This window comes from Muntiacus reevesi, chromosome 5 (genome assembly GCF_963930625.1).
Source record: "Muntiacus reevesi chromosome 5, mMunRee1.1, whole genome shotgun sequence".
NCBI lineage: Eukaryota > Metazoa > Chordata > Mammalia > Artiodactyla > Cervidae > Muntiacus > Muntiacus reevesi.
The window spans coordinates 40,435,891-40,453,882 of record NC_089253.1 but is presented as its reverse complement, the minus strand read 5'-3'; the positions used below and the strand labels follow the sequence as shown (position 1 = coordinate 40,453,882).

General features: G+C 62.9%; 1 protein-coding gene across 1 annotated transcript; it reads right to left on the bottom strand.

The window, feature by feature from the left end:
- Positions 1 to 2,168: 2,168 nt before the first annotated feature.
- On the bottom strand, positions 2,169 to 16,917 carry CCDC88B (coiled-coil domain containing 88B). Its single transcript, XM_065937074.1, has 27 exons — positions 16,858 to 16,917; positions 16,379 to 16,524; positions 16,102 to 16,213; positions 15,949 to 16,018; positions 15,791 to 15,849; positions 15,609 to 15,692; positions 15,392 to 15,535; positions 15,048 to 15,193; positions 14,845 to 14,926; positions 14,533 to 14,691; positions 13,834 to 13,980; positions 13,440 to 13,548; positions 12,903 to 13,039; positions 11,469 to 12,590; positions 8,027 to 8,154; positions 7,832 to 7,949; positions 7,227 to 7,322; positions 6,985 to 7,125; positions 6,397 to 6,653; positions 5,940 to 6,083; positions 5,542 to 5,728; positions 5,241 to 5,386; positions 4,916 to 5,014; positions 4,575 to 4,741; positions 3,806 to 4,012; positions 3,603 to 3,671; positions 2,169 to 2,367 (listed from the first exon to the last, which is right to left on the bottom strand). Exons 1-27 carry the CDS (start codon positions 16,915 to 16,917, stop codon positions 2,312 to 2,314), a joined length of 4,392 nt encoding a protein of 1,463 aa, XP_065793146.1. The 3' UTR covers positions 2,169 to 2,311.
- Between the last annotated feature and the right edge of the window lie 1,075 nt (positions 16,918 to 17,992).

Genomic DNA, 17,992 nt, shown 5'->3' with positions numbered 1-17,992 from the left:
CCGGGGCCGAGGCGGGCGCCGGCGCCGCCTCCCAGCTCCCCGCCCCGCGCGGCCTGAGTCAGGCGCTGGAACGTGACAGCGCCCGGGCTGCGGGTGGGCGCGCGGCGGGGGGGGGGGGCGGTCCGGTCTCCCGCGGGCGCAGGGGGTTGCCGCCAGGAGTGTGCGCTCTGGGACCCTGGGCGACCCTCCTGGGGACCCGGGAGTCCCCCTTGGGAGCCATGCCTGGGGTCTGTGGATAAGCCGGAGCCTCTGTGGGGCGGACACTCCCCAGCCAGGTATCGGCCCCAGGGCGGTAAGTCCACCGCAGGCTGTGCCCCGAGGGTGTGGGAGTCCCACTCCGGTGCTTTAGAGCCACCTTCCTCGCCAAGGCAGCCAGGCAGCTCTGTCCAATTCTTAGCCACCAGTGAAAGTGAGGAACTTCATACAGATCACATCCCTCTTGCCTGGTTCTTGATCACTTCTTGACTGCAGCAAATAGGGGAGGGGATCTGTCAGTCCCCTTGACCGATGAGCAGCGTGAGGCCACAGGCCACCTCCTCCTGCACAGCCCCAGCCCCGCACGCCTCACTCAGTGTGGCTCTTTGCTCTTGGTGCTGGGTGGGCTAGGAGGGTCCCAGAAGCCACGTGGCCCAGCCCTGCTTCCTGTCTGTATCCTCCGCCGCCAGCGAAGCCCTCTTCCCTGCGGACTTGCCTTTGCAGGGGAGGCCTGGGCAGGGGCAGGCACCCTGAGGGCCGGGTCTTGTCTCTGGGCTCCCCCTACCCATGAGGGTGCTTACAGGGGGCACTGAGAGGGCACCCAGGCTGACCTCCAGCAGGGATGGGCAGCCCGTTTTCTGACCAAATCTCTCTAGAGCGATCAGGCCTTTAAAAGCACCTCCAGGAACTCCCTGGTGGCCCAGTGGTTAGGGTGTGGTTCTGCCCCCTGTCGTCCCCAAGTCTGGTACAGAATGGACCCCAAAAAGGGGTGTCAGAGCCACATAGGGGTGGCCTCCCCCCCATCAGACTCAGCACCCCTGCCCGGCTGGTCCTCCAGAGCTTCATCTCCCTCCCTGACAGCTGATAGGGGCCACCGACCGTGGGGCGGCCATCAGAGTCACCACCCAGAGGCCGTATGGGAGGGGGCTTCCAGCTGCTCAGCCTCTCTAGAGGCCAGGGCAGGGGGTCCACTCCCATGCCACCGACCTCAGAAACTCAGTATGAGAGGAGGGCAGAGCGGTGGGTGATCCCCAAGGGGAGCGTTGTGGAAGCCCAGTCAGTCAGGCTACAGCAGGTCACCCCGGGGAGGCAGGCCTGGCCACCCCTCCCAGCTCTTGCCACCCCCAGATTCAGGCTGCCTCACCTCAGCCGTGCAGCCCCACCCTATTCTGGGTGGCCCCAGGTGCCCTGACTCACGTCCTGTCATCCTGTCGCCCAGCCTAATTGCTCCCCTCCCCGGCGTCAGTCACCCGAGAGGCCCTGGTCAGAGACCCCGGCATCCTTCCCAGCTCCCTGACAGCGCCCCCCTCCACCCCACCTCCTGCAGGCTGTAACTCCCTGGGGAGGGGCTCAGCCCCAAAGAGGTGGAGATGAGAGATGAGGAGGCAGGAAGCAGTAAAAGGAGAGAAGGGGGTGCAGGGGGCGGGGTGGGGGGCCCTCTGGGTATTTCACTGCCCCACAATCAGGACCCCAGACCCAGACCCCCACCCACTGCTGGCTACTCAGAGCCTCCCCGCGCTGGGATATCCCCGCCAGCCCAGCCAGCCCCTCCCGTGAGGAAAGCCCTTTGCTGCCCCACGCAGGGCAAGGAAGCCAACAGCCACCAGGCCCCTGTCAGCAGAGAACTCCAGGCCCCGTGTCCCTGGCACCGAGTGGCTCCTGGACGTGGCCGGTAGACACAGCGCAGTCAGTGGTCGTGTCCCGGCTTTATTCTCCTGTCCCTCACATCTGAGCCAAGGTTCAGAAATGGACCCAGGTCACAGTCCCCAGGGAATGGTCCTTGGCCCCCCTCCTAGGCCGGGCAGGGGGCGCTCTTGCCCACTCCTGCCTGCCTCCCTCAGCTGGGAGTTTCCCCGGGGACTTTCTCCTCAGTGAGGGCTGCAGGGCGGAGCCCCAGCAGGGAGCTGTCTGTGGGGGCCAGCCGTCCCCCTTGTCCGCAGACTCGTCCCAGCTCCAGCTCGGGCCCCCCGTGCAGGCCGTGGAGGATCTGGGGGCCCAGGACTCCTTGTCCAAGGGCTCGCCATGAGTGCCCTGCCTCCCCACATTCTTGGGCTGCCTGGAGTCCCCACTGAGACTCCAGTGCTGAGAACACTCCAAGCTCTCCATCCACGCGGTGTCACTGGCTGAGCGAAGGGGCGAGAGTTCGCTTCTCCGGTTCCTGCACCTCGAGGCCTGGAGGGAGAAGCTCAGCTCAGGCTTACCCTCTCCAAGGGGTTCCCAGCCGCCTGGCTGGGCCTCCAACACACCAGGCTTTCGCTTTGGCTCTTCCCTCTGCCAGGAACGCCATTCCCCAGATACATGGACAGGACACACTCTCCCCTCCAAGCCTTTGCTTCAGCTTCACCTCTTCTTGGAGGCCTGCCCTGAGCACCCTACCTGACCTCGCCACCTGCCCACCCGGGGCTCCTGATCTCACCCACCCTGCTCTCCTTTTTTCCCAGGACACTGTCACCTCCTAATACTGTAGGGCTGAGTTCCGCAGGACAGGAATGGGCACCTGAGATGTGGCCAGTCTGAACTGCAATGCGCTTGGGTGTAAAATACCACTGGACTTCAGACTTAGGGTGAAAAAAATGAAATATCTCATTAAGGATTTTTTACACTGACTACATGTCTAAAATGGTAATAGTTTAGGCATACTGAGTTAAACAAAATATATTAATATTCTAATGTCAATATATGTTAATAATGTGTTGTTAACATATATTAATAATTAATGTGAATATGTTAATAATGTTATTAACATATTAATATATGTTGTGGTATTGGAATATATTAATATATAATATCTATATTAATATGTATTAATAGAGTATGTTGGTGTATTGATGTATAATTTATTAAATGTATTAAATATATATGATATATAATATATTAAATATATATCATATATTTATATAATATATTAATATGCTAATATTAATTAATTTTACATGTCTCATTACTTCCTCTGATGGAGGTTTCCCTGGGGGTCCAGGTGGTAAAGAGTCTGCCTGCAATGCAGGAGACCCAGGTTTCATCCCTGGGCCAGGAAGATCCCTTGGAAAAGGAAATGGCAACCTACGCCAGTATCCTTGCCTGGAAAATCCCGTGGACGGAGGAGGCTGGCAGACTACAGTCCATGGGGATCGCAAAGATCCCCTGATGAGGCTACCTAAACATTTTAAATTACACGTGGAGCTCACGTCATAGTTCTAATTGGACAAGCTATTGTAGAAACTATTATTTTTATGCATATCGTGGGCTGTCTCCCAGCTCCCCATACCGGAATGTTCTGTTATATTCCCAAGTAACACATCACCTGGCATTCCAGAAAGGCTCATGGTCAGATGAGTGAATGGGTGAACGAGGCCTGCAAGGGGCCCAGGAAGGGCAAATACCCGCCTTCCTCCCAGACCCCCACTCACTCTCTCTGTTGGCATCTGCTTCGTGTTCCGCCAGGGTCTCGATGGAGCCGCCCCATCCCACGCCAGGTCCTGGGGGCACAAGGCGGCCACTGGGCCATGAGGGCCAGACAGAGGCAGCAGAGTGGGTGGGAAGACACAGGAGCCAGGAGGGAAGCCCCCTCCCCCAAGGAGCCGGTGGGCCCCCAGGGACCCTTCTCTCTCACCTTTGCCATGGGAGCTGGGTGCCCCCAGGGGCCCTGGGCGCCGCTGTCGGAATCGCTGCCGGGGGGTGTCCCCAGGACTGAATGACTCAGAGCTTCGCCCCACGGGGAATCTTGAGCTGAGTTTCCGCCGCTGCCCACCCGCCAGTGTCTCATCCCGCAGACACAGGGAGCTCTGTGCCCGGCGCATGGGTGCCGGTGAGGGGGACCCTGCAAGAGGCACAGGCGGGGGGGGGGTGTCCGAGCAGTGCCGGGAGGGCTGGGGGGAGCGGGGGCAGGGGGGCGGGACTGGCAGAAGGAAGCAGCATGGGCACCACAGGGGACAGGAGGCTGCAGAGATGGGGGCTGGGAGCCGGGGGGTGGGGCTAGGTTGATGAATGGAGATGGTGACTGGAGGCAGGACCCTGTGCTGGCTCTGACACTAACTCACTGTGTGACCTTGGGCAAGGTGCTTCCCCTCCCTGAGCCTCGGCTTCCTCGTCTGCTGTCTGGGATAAGTGACCTCTGACTAAAGTCCCCGCTGCTCCGAGGTCCTAGGCACCGCTCTGGATGGGTAGGACCGGATGGGTGGCAGTGCGGGCGGGAGGGAGGTGCCAGCCAAGAGGGACGCAGCAGGGACCCAGGGCAGAGAGTCACTGGAACCATCTGATGGGGGGCGGGCGGGGGAGGGGAAGCTGCAGCAGGAAAGGCCAGTGTGGGACACACGCACAAACCACACAGGAAGACCGGGGCACTGGCAAGCCCCTGGGGGCGGCGGGCCCCCCAGACCCACCTGTCCCATCCGCCTCCCTGCCCTCGGGGAGCTCCGTCTCTGGGGGGCCCCCCAGGCTCTCGGTGCTGCCAGCCCCATCGGCCCCCAGGCGCGGCCCCCCATGGGGGACCCCCTCCCGCCGGGGCCGCATCAGCCTCTTCACCTTGTCTGCCAGCCAGCTGCCCTTCCTGGGGGCAAGAAGGCACAAGAGGGGGGTCAGGCCAGGGAAGAAGGAGGACAAGAAGGCCATGTTGGGGGTGGCAGAGGCCAGGCCAGCCCTCACTTGGGCCTGGACCCAGAGGGCAGGGCAGGGGCGAGGTAGGGAAGACCTCCGGCCCGCCGGGGTGGAGGGGCCCGCTCACTTGGTCCGGGGCAGGGGCCCAGGCTCCAGCACGCGGTATTGGTCCATGATTTTCTCCACCAGCTTCTGCTTCTCCCGGCGCAAGGCGTTCAGCTGGTCCCTGGGAGGATGGGGAGGGAGGAAGTGGGCTTGAGGCCTGGGCAGGAACACGGGGTACACACGGGTACACCCCTGCTGGTTAAACAGCCACATGCCCCAGGATGGGTTGATACACTGTGCTGCCTGAGCCCCCGGGAGGGTCAGCCTCCCCTTTCCCCAGGCCTTCCCAGGGAATTGCCCCATAAACGTCCCAAGGGGCAGCCACGCCAGCCGCCGTGGCCCCTCACAGGTACTCGCGCTGCTCGCGGTGCAGGTGGTCCCGGCTCTCCAGGCTGCGCTCCAGGAGCTCCCGGTTCTCCCGGCTCAGCGCCTGCACCTCGGCCAACAGCTGCCGGTTCTCCTCTTCCTGGGTGCTCCGAAGCTCCATCAACAGCTGTCACAGGCAGACGGCAGGACAAGCAAGCGGGGGAGGCTGGGGGACGCTTAACCGGGCTCAGGGCAGCGGCCTTCCACCCGATCCTGGCTCTTTCCAACCCCACCCTCCCCTCCAGCCACCCTCCCTCCCCAGCCACCCACCCCTCACCGCACCTCGCACTGCGTGGTCAGCCGGCAAGCACTCAAGTCCAGCTGCTGGTTGGACTCCCGCAGTCGCTGGCTCTGGGCTTCCAGCTGTGCCCGCTCCAGCTCCAGCCTCGCCAGCCGACCCCGCAGCTCCCCGCGTTCCCCCTGTAACTCCCCGCGCTCCCGGGACACCTCCGCCAGCAGCATCTGAGCCCTGCGGAGGCAAGGAGATCTGATCTCCAGGAGGAACCTCCCCCTCCACCCCGCCTTAACTGGGCCCTTCCTGATGGCAGAGGACCCACGGAGAGGAGAGGCGGCAAAGCCAGACCCCGTGGGGAAAGGGACTAACTCACCATCAACCCACTTCTCAGATGGGAACACTAAGGACTGGCCCGGGAGAGGAGGGGCTGTGCCCAGGCTGGTACCTGTCATGTTCGCTCTGCAGCCTCCGGAGCTCCTCCTCCAGGCCCCGCTGCCGATGCCCATCCTGCACCAAGCGTTCACGCTCTGCCAGCAGGGCTACCTCCTGTGCCTCCACGTTGGCCCTCTGGGCCTGCAGCTGTTCGTGCCTGCGATGAACTAGGGGCTCAGGGGGCTGCAAGGACCGGGGCCAGGGCAAGCAGGCAGCTGGACCGTCTGGAAGTCCTCTGTCTCCTGAGCATAGGCCCCAGGGGGGCAAAGCCACAGGGCAGAATGCTATGCCAGGCACCCGCCACTCCGGACCACCGATGAAGCCCCAGGGTGAGCCCACCCCAGAAGTGCAGACAGCCCTGCCGCACAAGAGGGCACAGCCTGCTGGTGGTTCCCAGGGAACAGGGGGCCCGCTCTGGGCGAACAGGAGGCACCCGGGAGAGGAGCTGTGAGCTTGGAGGGGGTGCTCACCGGCCCTGCAGCTCCCGATGGGCCAGCTCCAGCGCACGCATGTTGGCCTTGAGGTCGCGGTGCCGGGCCAGCAGCCCCTCCAGCTCAGCCTCCTGCCGCCGCTGCAGCTGCGCCAGGGCCTCGTGGTCCCGCAGCAGGGCCTGCTGCTGTCCGCGGGTCTCCTCCTGGGAGCGCCGCGCCGCCTGCACCTCCTCCTCCAGCAGCCCCAGCTTCCGGTGCAGCTCCTGGCCCTGCGTCTCCAGTACAGACTTCTCGGCCTAGGCCAGAGCGGGGAGCGGAGTAGGGGGCTGCTGCGGGGGGGCATCCCAGGCCGGAAAGGAGGGTAAGGGATGGGGTGCAGAAGGCAGAGGGTGGAGGAAAGGAGAGAGAGTGCCGGGGAGCCGAGGGCCAGGGGCACAAGGCGGGGAGGGAACAGATGGGGCTGGGGTCGGGGCAGGGAAGGCCAGAGGGACGGATGGCCGGCCATGGAGGGGAGGGCTGGAGACGGGGTGAAAGGGGCACTGACGGGGGTGCTGGAGGCCAGCAGGCGGGTAGGAGCGGGGTCAGGGGGAGGGCCGTGGGCAGGAGGGGACGGGGGGCCGGGCCCACCTGCAGGCGGCTGCTGTTCTCCTGGGCCCGCTGACTCTGCAGCAGCAGCTCCTGGGCACGCCCCTGCAGGCTCCCCAGCTGCCCCTCCAGGTGCTGCAGCTGGCCCTGCAGAGCCGCCTTCTCTGCTGCCAGCGTGGCATTCTGTCGGGTGGGTGGGGAGGGAGGGTGGTTAGCAGGGGGCCGGGTCTCCGGGACACTGCCCCCTGCCCCCCCAGCCCTGCACCCACCAGCCTAACACTCACAGTGCGCTCCACCTCGATAAGCCGCACGCTCTGGGCCTCCATGCCCTTGGGCTCCGTCTTCTCCTGGGACTCCAGCCCCGCAGCACCCTGGCGCAGCTGCAAGGAGAAGCCCTGGGAGGTCACACAAGGGAGTGGCAGGGGTCTCGGGGCGGCCCAGCAAACCCCTGGCAATCCCACAGTTGCCAGCCGGGTGGTCTGCTGGGGACCCGCTGGCTATGTTCTGTCCTAGGTGGACAGCGAGCCCCCCCAAGGGCAGCGGCGGCCTGGTATGGGGCCTGCACCACACTGGTACTGAGCCCATGTGCAATAAGGGCATCAGAAATGATTCCTGACTTATGACCGTCGGCGCTGACCTCAGGAAGTGGTGGGGCCCCCGCAGGAGAGACACAGCAGGTGCCTCAGAGTCAAGCCACCAGGCTCAGTCGGGTTGAAGAATGGGGGCAACAAGGCCCGGGCAGAGCTACCTGGCTCCCAGCACAACGCTTCCTCCTACAGGCCCTGAAAGGGGGTGCAAGGGGCGAGACGAGAGGGGAGCCCTGAAGTACCTACCCGAGGATGGAGACAGGGGTGGGCTCAGGCCCCAGCAACCTGGGCGGTGGCCTCACCTTGAACAGCTCGTCCTCCAACTGCAGGGCCCTCTTTCTGAGCTCCATCAGCGCCTCCTCCTTGCTGGTGGCCGCCGCCTGCAGCTCAGCTTCCAGCCGCTGCTCCAGGCCCTGGTACCTGCCAGGAGAAGTCTTAGCACCCAGCCCTCCCCAAATCTTTACCTGCCCCTCTCTGCCCCTCGTGCAGTGCCCCACCTCTGGTGCTGGAACTCCTGTTCCCGCAGAAACTCCTGGCGTTCCAGGGCTGCCCGTTCCAGCTCATTCTGCAGACGCTCCAGCCGGGCCCCCAGCTCCCGGCCCCGCACCACGGCCTTCTCCAGCTCCTGAGGGCAGGCAGAGTGGGCTCAGGGCCAGAAAGGTAGACTGCCACCCCCCCAGGCCTGAGCGTCAGGAGACCTGGCCTTCTGTCCTTGCTCTGTCACCCCAAGCAAATATCATTAACTCTCTGGGCCTCTACTCCCCCATCTGTAAAATGGGAGCAAAGCCTGATGACCTTGCAGAGGGGGTATGAAAGAGCAGGGGATTATAAGCCTGCCAAGGAGTGAGGGAAGCCCCTGGACCAGGGCTCAGAGACACTCGCTGGGCATATGTCTTCACCTCTTTGAATCCATGGTTCCTCATGTGCCCAGTGACAGCTGGATGCTCCCTGCGTGCTGAGGCCACACAGGGCAGTTGAGGGGAAGAGGGGCTCAGAGGCAGCGGGTCTGGAGAATACTCTCAGCCACAGGGGGATGGCCACAGAGGGCAGGAACTTGGTGAAGGCCAGGCCTAACCACAGTGGGAGCTGGGAGGGGGAGGGCCAGGATGCTTGCTGCTGACCAGGCCTGTGGCGGTTGGGCCATACCATTGAGGAAGTGGGTAGGAGACCCGCTCTGGCCTGTGGCCCCCGCCCCCAGAGAGGTAAGTCGAACCATTCTGAGGTACAGGGTAGGGGTGGGGGGGCTCCGGCAGGATGAAACCACGCGGAAGGGCCAACCATTACAGCCGCCCATCAAGTCCTGCTCTTGGAAATGGAGCCTACCCATCTGTGCTCTGGTCATCCTGGCTTAGCAACTCCACCTAGGCCAGCCCCCCGGGGTCACTGCACTTCCAGACACCCTTGGCCACTGCCTCTTGCTGAAAAACTAAAAGTCCCACGAGGCCATGCTGCCCACAGCCCCCAGCCACAAGAGCCCCAGGACGGAGAGCAGGCAGAACAGGGATGCCCACGAAGACCTGCATCTCAGGTCAGACCCCTGTCCTGCCCCCTCCAGACCCTGGCCACAGCCCCCAGGGCCCCACTGCACCTCCTCCCCCCACTGGCCCCTGCAGGGGGAGGCCCTCTTGGACAACCCCCTTGGCCACTGGTTCCCTAACCTCCCTCCCCTGGCCAGCCACCTCCTCCCGCACCACGCCCAGTTATCACCAGGAACTGCTCCACCAGGAAATCTCACAAAATTCCCCTTTGTCCTTAATGTCTTCCATCCTCTTGGTCCTCAAAGCCAGCTCTTTTGGCTGGCCAGCTCTACCAGTACTTCCCTACCCACCGGCTGGCAGTCCCTGTCCACTGATTAAGCCCATACTGAGTGCCAGGCGCTGCCCCAAGTGCTCTACATTCATTATCTTCCAGGATCTTGTGACATAGGTATCATTTTTATTCTGGTTTTACAGGTAAGGAAACGGAGACTCAGAGAGGTTAAGTAACTGGCCCTGAGTCACATAGCTGAGCTATCACCCAGATCTTTCTGCCAGCATCTCTCAGCTCCTCCAGAGTGGACCCCAGAGACAAGCTCTTGGCCTTACCTTCTCACCCACACTCTCAATTCACACGCCTCAGACCAAGCCAACAGCATGTTCCTGACTCCTCACCATCAGGAGGTGTCTCGGAGCAAATAACTTCTCCTCTCTGAACCTCAGTCCCTGCTCTGTGTAACAGGGAAACTGCTCAGCTTCCAGAAGATTTGATACTTCCCAAGTGGTACCAGTGGTAAAGAATCTGCCTGCCAATGCAGGAGATGCAAGAGACGCAGGTTCAATCCCTGAGTTCAGACGACCCCCTGGAGTAGGAAATGGCAACCCACTCCAATATTCTTGCCTGGAAACTTCCGTGGACAGAGGAGCCTGGCGAGCTACAGCCCATGGGGTCACAAAGAGTCAGACATGATTGAGCACATATGTACTGCAGCATACCCTCGCCCCAGCCCTGGGCCACACTGGCCCAAACAACCATCCCCTTGCCTCATGGTCTGTTCTGCTTCCTCTGAGGAGCCTCCAGACCTGCAGATCTGACCACTCCGCTCACATTATACCCTCCACTGACTCCTTGTCACCCTAGTGAAAACAGCTGCAACTCCTTCCTTTGCTTGGAAGGAAGATGAAGCCTTGCCCAATAGGAAACCTGCTTAAGGAAGTCTTCATGTCACCTCGCTCCACTCCCTGCCTCTCGCTCCACCCCTGCAAACGGGCCTGCTCCTCCTCCTGGCTCATTGCCATTCTCTCTCCTCCTCCAGGAAGCTTTCCCTGATGAGTCCCAGCCCGAGTCCATTGTGCTTCTTGGACCCCTACGGCTCCCCGCACAGTCCTGTCTCCACCCCAGATTGTGAGTGAGTGTCTCCCAGAGGCTGCGAGTGCTGGCTGCCTAGTACAGGGCCTGGTGCCAAGAAGATGCCCGCAAACATGCTTGAATGAATGAATACAGGGGTTTCCAGGTTTTCTCTCTTCTCCAACCCCCATCCCAGCTCTGGCCTGCCTCACCTGCCACTTTTTTTTCTTTTTTTGGCCACGCCATGCAACTTGTGGGATCTTAGTTCCCTGACCAGGGATCAAACCTGTGCTTCCTGTACTGGATGCAGAGCCCACTGGACCACCAGGGAATTCTCTCACCTGCCAACTTGACCACGGGCACTGCCTTCCTATGGCCCCAGGTCCCCTTGTACACCAAGGTGACTCTCCCCAAACCCAGCATCACACAGGTTGGCCCACACCCTTGGGTGAATTTCCCTGCCTGGGGATGTAGTACCAATACCCACAAAGCTGGCCTGACACACCTCTCCACCTACCCCCACGTCTCCCGGGCCCCTCAGCATTTCTAACACCTTCAAGTCTTTGCACTTGCTGTTCCCCCTGGATGAAATATCCTTCCCCACCTAGTGAGATCTCAATCTTTCCTTAGAACCCTCTCTGAAGCCTTCTTGCCCCGACCCTGGCATCAGTTCCCGTTCCCATGGATTGCCAAAGCACTTTGCCCAGGACAACCAACATATCTTGAGCCTTTGCCCACCATGAACTAGGCTCTTCACACCATTATTTCCGTCCGCCTTCCAAAGCCCCACTGAGGCAGCTATGAAGAGCACCCCTATTTTACAGAGGGAGGTACTGGGGTGCAACTGAGTAAACTGCCACAGTCAGAGAGTCAGGATTTGCACCCAGGCCATCTAGCTCCACGCCCACCACCTCCTACAGCCATCCCATCAAAGGCAGGGGCCATCTGCCCCGGTCCCAGGCCAGGTGTGCCTTTTGAGGCAGGAGTGGACTTTGCCCTTCCCTCTCCAGCCCCAGCTCAGTGCTGGGTACTCGATGGTTGCTGATGGAATTAATAACCCCCAAGCCCCAGCAACTGGCCTGGAGCCCTGTCTCCTGGCCATGAGCCCCGCCGTACCTCCTGGAGGGCCTGCTTCTCCCGGCGCTGCCGCTCAGCCTCCTCCAGGTGCCTGCGGCCCTCGCCCTCCAGCACGTGCAGCTGCTCCTCGGCCTCTTCGGCCCGGGCCCGCAGCCTAGGCACCTCTCGCTCCCACTGCCTCCGCTCACGGCCGGCTGTTGCCAGCGCCTCCGCCAGCGCCTCCCGCTCCCGCGACGCAGCCTCCAGCTCCCGGGCAGAAGACTCCACCGCCTCCCGCAACCGGGCCAGCTCCCGGGCCTGGGCCTCCGCCTCCCGGTGGGCCTCAGCCTCTGCCCTCCGGGCCTGAGCCAGCTCCTCCGAGAGGCGGGCAGCCTCTGTGCCTCGGGCCTCCAGCCTCCGGGCCTGGGCCTCCAGATCTGCTCGGAGGGCCTCAGCCTCTCGCTTCAGCCGCGCCGCCTCCTCCTGGAGGGCCTCCCGCTCGGGGACACCACTGACCAGGATCTCCTCGGGGGCCCGCGCCTCCCGGGTCCGGACCTCAGGAGCCCCTTCCAGTTTCTTCTGCGGCTTTCGTTGGGTTGCATCCCCGACCAACCCCCCCACCCTCTGTTCAGGCTCTCTGGCCTCTGTTTGCCCCTCGGGTAGGTCCGGCCTCTGGTCCAGGGTCCCCTGCTCCTCCAACCGCACACACAGGCTGGTCTCCGAGGGTCCCGGCTTGCTCTCAGGGTCCTCCTGTTTCACCCTCGGGGCCTCCGGCACTGACTCCCCAGTCTCTCCTCCCAGAGACAGCTGGGCCTGAATGTTAACCTCGGGACCCTGAGGTGGGGTCACAGAGGCAGAGGTCCGGAGAGGGGGTCCGAGGCCAGCCTTCTTCGGGAACTCCTGTGCCTCTGTGTTGGGGTCTGACTCCTGGGGCATGGAGCCTGCAGGGGCCAAGACATCCGTCTGGAGAGGCCTCTCCACCACCTGCGGGTCCAGATCAGATGCCGCGCACTCGAGGGCTGACTCAAACGCCAGGGGAGCTGGGTCTGAGGCCTGGGGGCCTTCATCCGCTGCCTGAGCAGCCAAGGCCTGGGGGTCAGGGTCTGAGGCCAGGCAAGTCTGCGGAGCTGAGTCCGGCTCTCGAATCAACGAGTCTTCGTTCTGCTCCTCCAGTAGGGGGGGCTGAGGGCACATGAGTTCAGTTCAGTCACTCAGTCATGTCTGACTCTGCGACCCCATGGACTTCGGCACACCGGGCCTCCCTGTCCATCACCAACCCCCGGAGTTTACTCAAACTCATGTCCATTGAGTCAGTGATGCCATCCAACCATCTCATCCTCTGTCATCCCCTTCTCCTCCTGCCTTCAATCTTTCCCAGCATCAGGGTCTTTTCAAATGAGGGCACAGGGTCTTTTCATGAGGGCACATGAGAGGGATGGTCAAACCCAGAGGAGGTGGCCAGGAAGGGCCTGCAGATGGTTGAAGGGGACTCACCTGGCCACCTGGCTGCCTCTGCAGCACCCGAAGCAGGCCTCGAAGCTCCTGATTCTCCCGCTCCAGGGTCCGCAGCCGCCCAGCCTCTGCCTCCCTCACTTCATCATGCAGCGAAGGAGCTGCTCCGGGCAGGGGTTCTGGGGTGTGGAAGATGAAGTCAGGACCCCTCTGCTCCCTTATGATTCCTCACATACACTCCCACCTCTGACACCAGACCAGGGGGAAGGGGATGAAACCAGAAGCCAACCCCACTATGAAAAAAAAAGAGGGAAAGTGTTAGTTGCTCAGTCGTGTCTGACTCTGCGACCCCTTGGTCTGTTGCCCACCAGGCTCCTCTGTCCATGGGGTGCTCCAGGCAAGGATACTGGAGTGGGTAGCCGTTCCCTTCTCCAGGGGATCTTCCCAACCCCAGGACTGAACCTGGGTTTCTTGCATTGCAGACATTCTTTACTGTCTGAGTCACTAGGGAAGCCCCAGTAGCTACAGGGAAACAGAGGCAGCTCCCACCCGCAGCCCTGCCACTGGGGCCCTGCTCACCCTCCCCAGGGGAGCCTGGGGGTGGTTCCAGGCTCCGCTGAAGCTCCAGTTCCAGCTCCACATTCTCTTCTGCAAGCTGGTCCACCTGATGCCGCAGGGAGTCCAGCTCCTGGAGGGGAGAGCAGGGTCAGGCAAGCCTTCCCCACTATGGCCAGGCCCATTGTGGGGGCTAGAGGGTCACTGGAAGGAAAGGGCAACCCACTGCAGTATTCTTGCCTGGAGAATCCCAAGAACAGAGGAGCCTGGTGGGCTAGACTCTGTGGGGTCGCAAAGAGTCTGGACATGACTGAATGTACACACACACACACAGGAATCAGGGAGTAGGAGTCAGAGATCACCAAGGAACCCTAGGGACCTCTGAGGTCACGGATCACTGAGTGAGCCGGGGTCTCACCGCGTGGGCCTCGCCCAGCCGAGTCCGCAGCAGCAGATTCTCCCGCTGGGTCTCGTGCAGCCGAGCACAGCGCTCCTGAGCCGCCTCCAGCTGCTCCTCCAGGAGCGCCTTGGAGGCCTCCAGAGTCCCAGAGAGCACCCGCTCCTCCTGGTGGGGAGCAGAGAGTCGGTGGCGGGATGCCCTCCCCCTCTCCCCGCGCGCATTCCAGGCTCCCCTCCCCATCTGACCCTGCACCCTAGTGGCTCTCCAGGCCCCGCCTCTCCCCTCCATCTGCCCCTCCCTCTCCAAGTTCTCTCCAGGGACCACTTCCCCAGCACCGGGCCCCGCCCTTCTCCTGTGTAGGCCCTGCCCCTTCTCAAGAACAGCCTTCCAAGGTGGCACCCTTCTAGCCCCGCCTCAGCCCCAATGCTGGTGCTATAGACGCTGCCTCCCCTACCGCTCCCACCCTCCTCTCCAGGACCTAGCCTTGCCTACAGCCTCCACGGCTCCCCTCCACCTGCCCCATCCTCCAAAGGGCCGAGCCCCAGACACCCCCTCACCCCGTTCTCCTAGCAATGCTTGGGGCCGCCACTAAGGCCTGACTCTCGGCCAAACTCTCTCCTCTCTTGGCCCACCCTGTCCCCAGCGCCCACGCCCACCCTGTCCCCAGCGCCCACGCCCACCCTACGCCCAGCCCCGCAGCCCCGCCTCCCGCCTCACCTCTAGCCGGCCCTTGCAGGCCTCGGCCGCCTGGAGGCGCTCTCGGCAGCGTCGCAGTTCTTCCTGAAGGCGGGGCAGGCGGCCCGCCCGCTCCCGCAGCGCTTCTGCCTCCTCGCGGTACAGCTCGGCCCGCTTGGCCTGTCCCGTCAGCGCCTGGGCCTGAGCCAGACGGGTGCGGAGCTAGGACCGGCCACCCGCCAGCCACAGGGATTGGGACGGGAAGGAACCGGGTTGGAGGAGGCAGGAGGACGGGGAAGGTGCGGGGAAGGGGTTAAGGAATGCGCGACCATGTCTGGGGACATCTGAGCGCACCTCCTGGCGGAGCCTTCGGATTTCGGCCTCCAAGCCCTGCACCTCCGCTTGGGAATCCAGCAGCAGCTCGGCTTTCTCCTCGCTGGAGGGAAGGCACGCAGGAAGGGTCTGGGGACCTGCCCCTTCCAGCCCTTTTCCTCCAGCCCTGATCCCAACCGGGACCCCACCCTGCCGCCTGCCCCCAGGTCCCTCCCAGCACTCACAGCTCCTGCCGGAGGCGCCGCAGCTGGGCCTTGGCATTGGCCAGCTGCAGGGCCAAGGTGTGCGAGGCCCCCTCCAAGGGAATCCTGGCGGGAGTCTCAGGCAACATGGGGGCAGGCTCCCGGTCCAGCAGCAGTTCGGCCAGCCGCTGTGGGAGGTCAAGGGTCAGAAGCAACCCCTCCCAGGACCCCCACATCCGCCCCCAATTACCCAAGCTGAATCTGGCTGTTGCAGCCCTGCGGACCCAAGACCCACAACCCCAGCGCCACACCTGGACCCCAGTGCCCCCTCCCACACATGTCTGGATCCCCATTATCCTCCTGTTCCTTGACCTGCTGCCCCCTACCTGGGCCCCCAGGTCGCGCTCCCGTGCCAGCTTCAGCAGTGTCCCCATCAGGCTCCGGGAGAGCATCTCCAGCTCCGGAGTTGCCAGCTCCCCAGTCTCCGGCCCAGTCAGCGCCAGCACCAAGCCCGCCCCGGGCTGGGTCACCTGGAGCCCAGGGAGAGCAGTTCAGCCAAAGAAGGGGGCCGGGTGTCCCGGAGGGCAGCCCAAATCGTCGTACCTCCTGGATGGCAGCAGCCAGCTCGCTCTGAACCTCCAGGCTGAGGCCCTGGATGTGGCGGATGAACAGTTCCCGGTGCTCACACTGCGGGGGGCAAGGAGAGGGCGGTTAGACTGGCGCCAGAGGGCATCCCGCCACCTCTGTGCCCGGAGCTGGACCCTGCCCTTCCCTGCCCCGCTCACCTGCACTGACGCCCCCAGCAGTAGCCTAAGGATGCCTTCCAGCTCCTCCACCGCCTCCTCTGAATGGCACAAGCCACAAGGGGTTAACCGGGGGGGGGGGGGGGGGGGGGACAGCGGGTAGAAGCAGGAAGGGGTGGAGGGGTGGTAGGAGAGAGCACCTGAGAAGGGGTCAAAGCCCAGCGTCTGGAGGTCTGGGGGCGGCGACAGGATCAGCAGCTGCAACTCCTCCTGGGGTCGAGGGGGCGGGCGATAAGAGATGGGCCTCCCCCCAGGGGGCTCCCGGGCTCAGCCTCCCCCTCCCAATCCCTCACCTGGTAGAAGTCCCTCAGTCGGCCCCACAGGTGGTTCAGGTTCCACACCCGCCAGGCTTCCGGGCCGTCACGGCCCCTGATCATTCGAGGGCCCCCTCGGGAACTGGGAGCACTGTGGGCACGGGGCGGGGGGGCAATCGGTGGAAGGGAAGATTGAGGACCCACCTCCTCTGAAGCAGGCTCTGCCAGCCACCCCTCAGGCTCCTCCCCCCAGGCCACCTGGCCCCCTCCCCTCACGCACCGCCCCCCCTCCAGGTCATCCTCTGATGCCCCTTACATGATGCCCAGCACCCGCAGGAGCAGGGCCCCATCGCTGAGACGCAAGAACCTCTTCTCCGGACACAGAGGCCCCTCTCCTTCCTCCTCCTCCTCCTCCCCCTCCGGCTCCTCCGCCTCCCCCACCAGCCCGGCTAGTCCCAGCGCCTGTGGGAACACAAAGGAGTCATCTGGCCTGCCCGGGTGCGGGGCGGGGGAGACCCCCACTATCAGAGTGAATCCTGAGCCCCTCTGACCTGCCGCCCTGCACCCACATAGTCTCCTCCTCACCGGTTCCCTGAATGCCAGTGGCCCTGGGTCCAGACACCTTTTCCTTCCCACAGCTGCCTGGACTTCTCCATCCCCACTTGAGCCCACCCCTCCCCTCAGCCCCTTCCCCCCCACCACGCCCCACTCTGCCCCCTCTCCCCTTACGCCCACACCAGCCCCTCCCTGCTGCTCGTTTCCTCCCCCCAGACCCCCCTCCCACTGCACCCTCACCCAGGTGGCCAGGCTGCCACTCAGGAAGTCTCTGATCCTGGGCCCCTTGCCCCCATCCATGACGGGGTCAGGGTGTTGGTCCCGCTGCGGCAGCTACACCTGCCCTGAGAGGAAGAGGAAGTCCCCGAGTGGGAGATCCCAGGCCCAGCCACAGACACCCTGTGCCGCTTCCTCCTTCCGGGTGCTGACGGGCCTATGCACCCCCAGAGTCCTGCCTCAGCCCCTCTTTCGCCACGCCACATCCTCCCAGCATCTTGGGCAGGGCCGGCCCTGAGGTCAGCCGGGGAAGGTGAAGTCAGGGCCACCCAGGAGCAAGGCCCACCGCTCTCCTGGCTCCGTGGACAACGGTGGGTGAGTCCTCCCCTTCTCTGGGCCTTGGTTGCCCAACTTGAAACCGAAGAGAGTGACCTCAGCCCTGCATCTTCCAGGGCCCCAGAAAGGGTTCCAGGCCTTATATGGTGACACTAGGCACCCACGGTGCATCTTCCAACTTGCCTGGCTTTCCTTTCTCAAACTCACCCAAACCACCCTCCCAACCTGTGACTCTAGGCAGGGGCCACCTCCCACATCAAGCCTCCTCTGAATCCCCACCAGAAGTGAGTAACCCTCCTCAGACCCCACCCTCCCCCAGCCTCTTTATACACCGGACTGAAACAGGACGTCTACTCCATGTGCTAGTGACCTCACGAGCCTTGATTTCCCGTCTGTAAAAGAAGTGGGTTAGAATCCAGCATCTGAGGGATGAAGTTCAATGCAGAGACCAGAGGCATGTCTTGGGGATAAACCAGGAGGATACCCTAGTTCCCCCACTGCTCACTAGGGGGCGCCACGTGGGACACTGCTGGGTACCGAGATGTAGTAAAAAGTCACATTGTCCCCGCCCCTGGGGGATGCACAGCACTCTGGGGAGAGAGCTATGCAGAAAGTCGCACACACACCCAAAAGGTAATGTTGCAGCTGTGCTATGTGCATTGACAGGGGAGGGATTTGACTTCAGTGGGATGATCAGGAGACGCATGGTGAGGGAGGAGGGCAGTGACCGCGCAGCTGTGATCAGGGATGACTGGGTTAAGCAGGCGATGTGGGATGAAGGAAGGGCATTCCCAGAGGCCCAAGCAGAATGTGCAAGGGTTCT

Bases quoted from the DNA above. Each gene is read 5' to 3' on its own strand.
- CCDC88B (XM_065937074.1), bottom strand. From the start codon at position 16,917: ATGGATGGGGGCAAGGGGCCCAGGATCAGAGACTTCCTGAGTGGCAGC. The intron at 16,019-16,101 runs GTGAGGGATTGG...CCTCGACCCCAG, and splicing joins GACTGAGGGACTTCTACCAG to GAGGAGTTGCAGCTGCTGAT. The intron at 13,549-13,833 runs GTGAGACCCCGG...TCTCCCCTCCAG, and splicing joins GGCTGGGCGAGGCCCACGCG to GAGCTGGACTCCCTGCGGCA.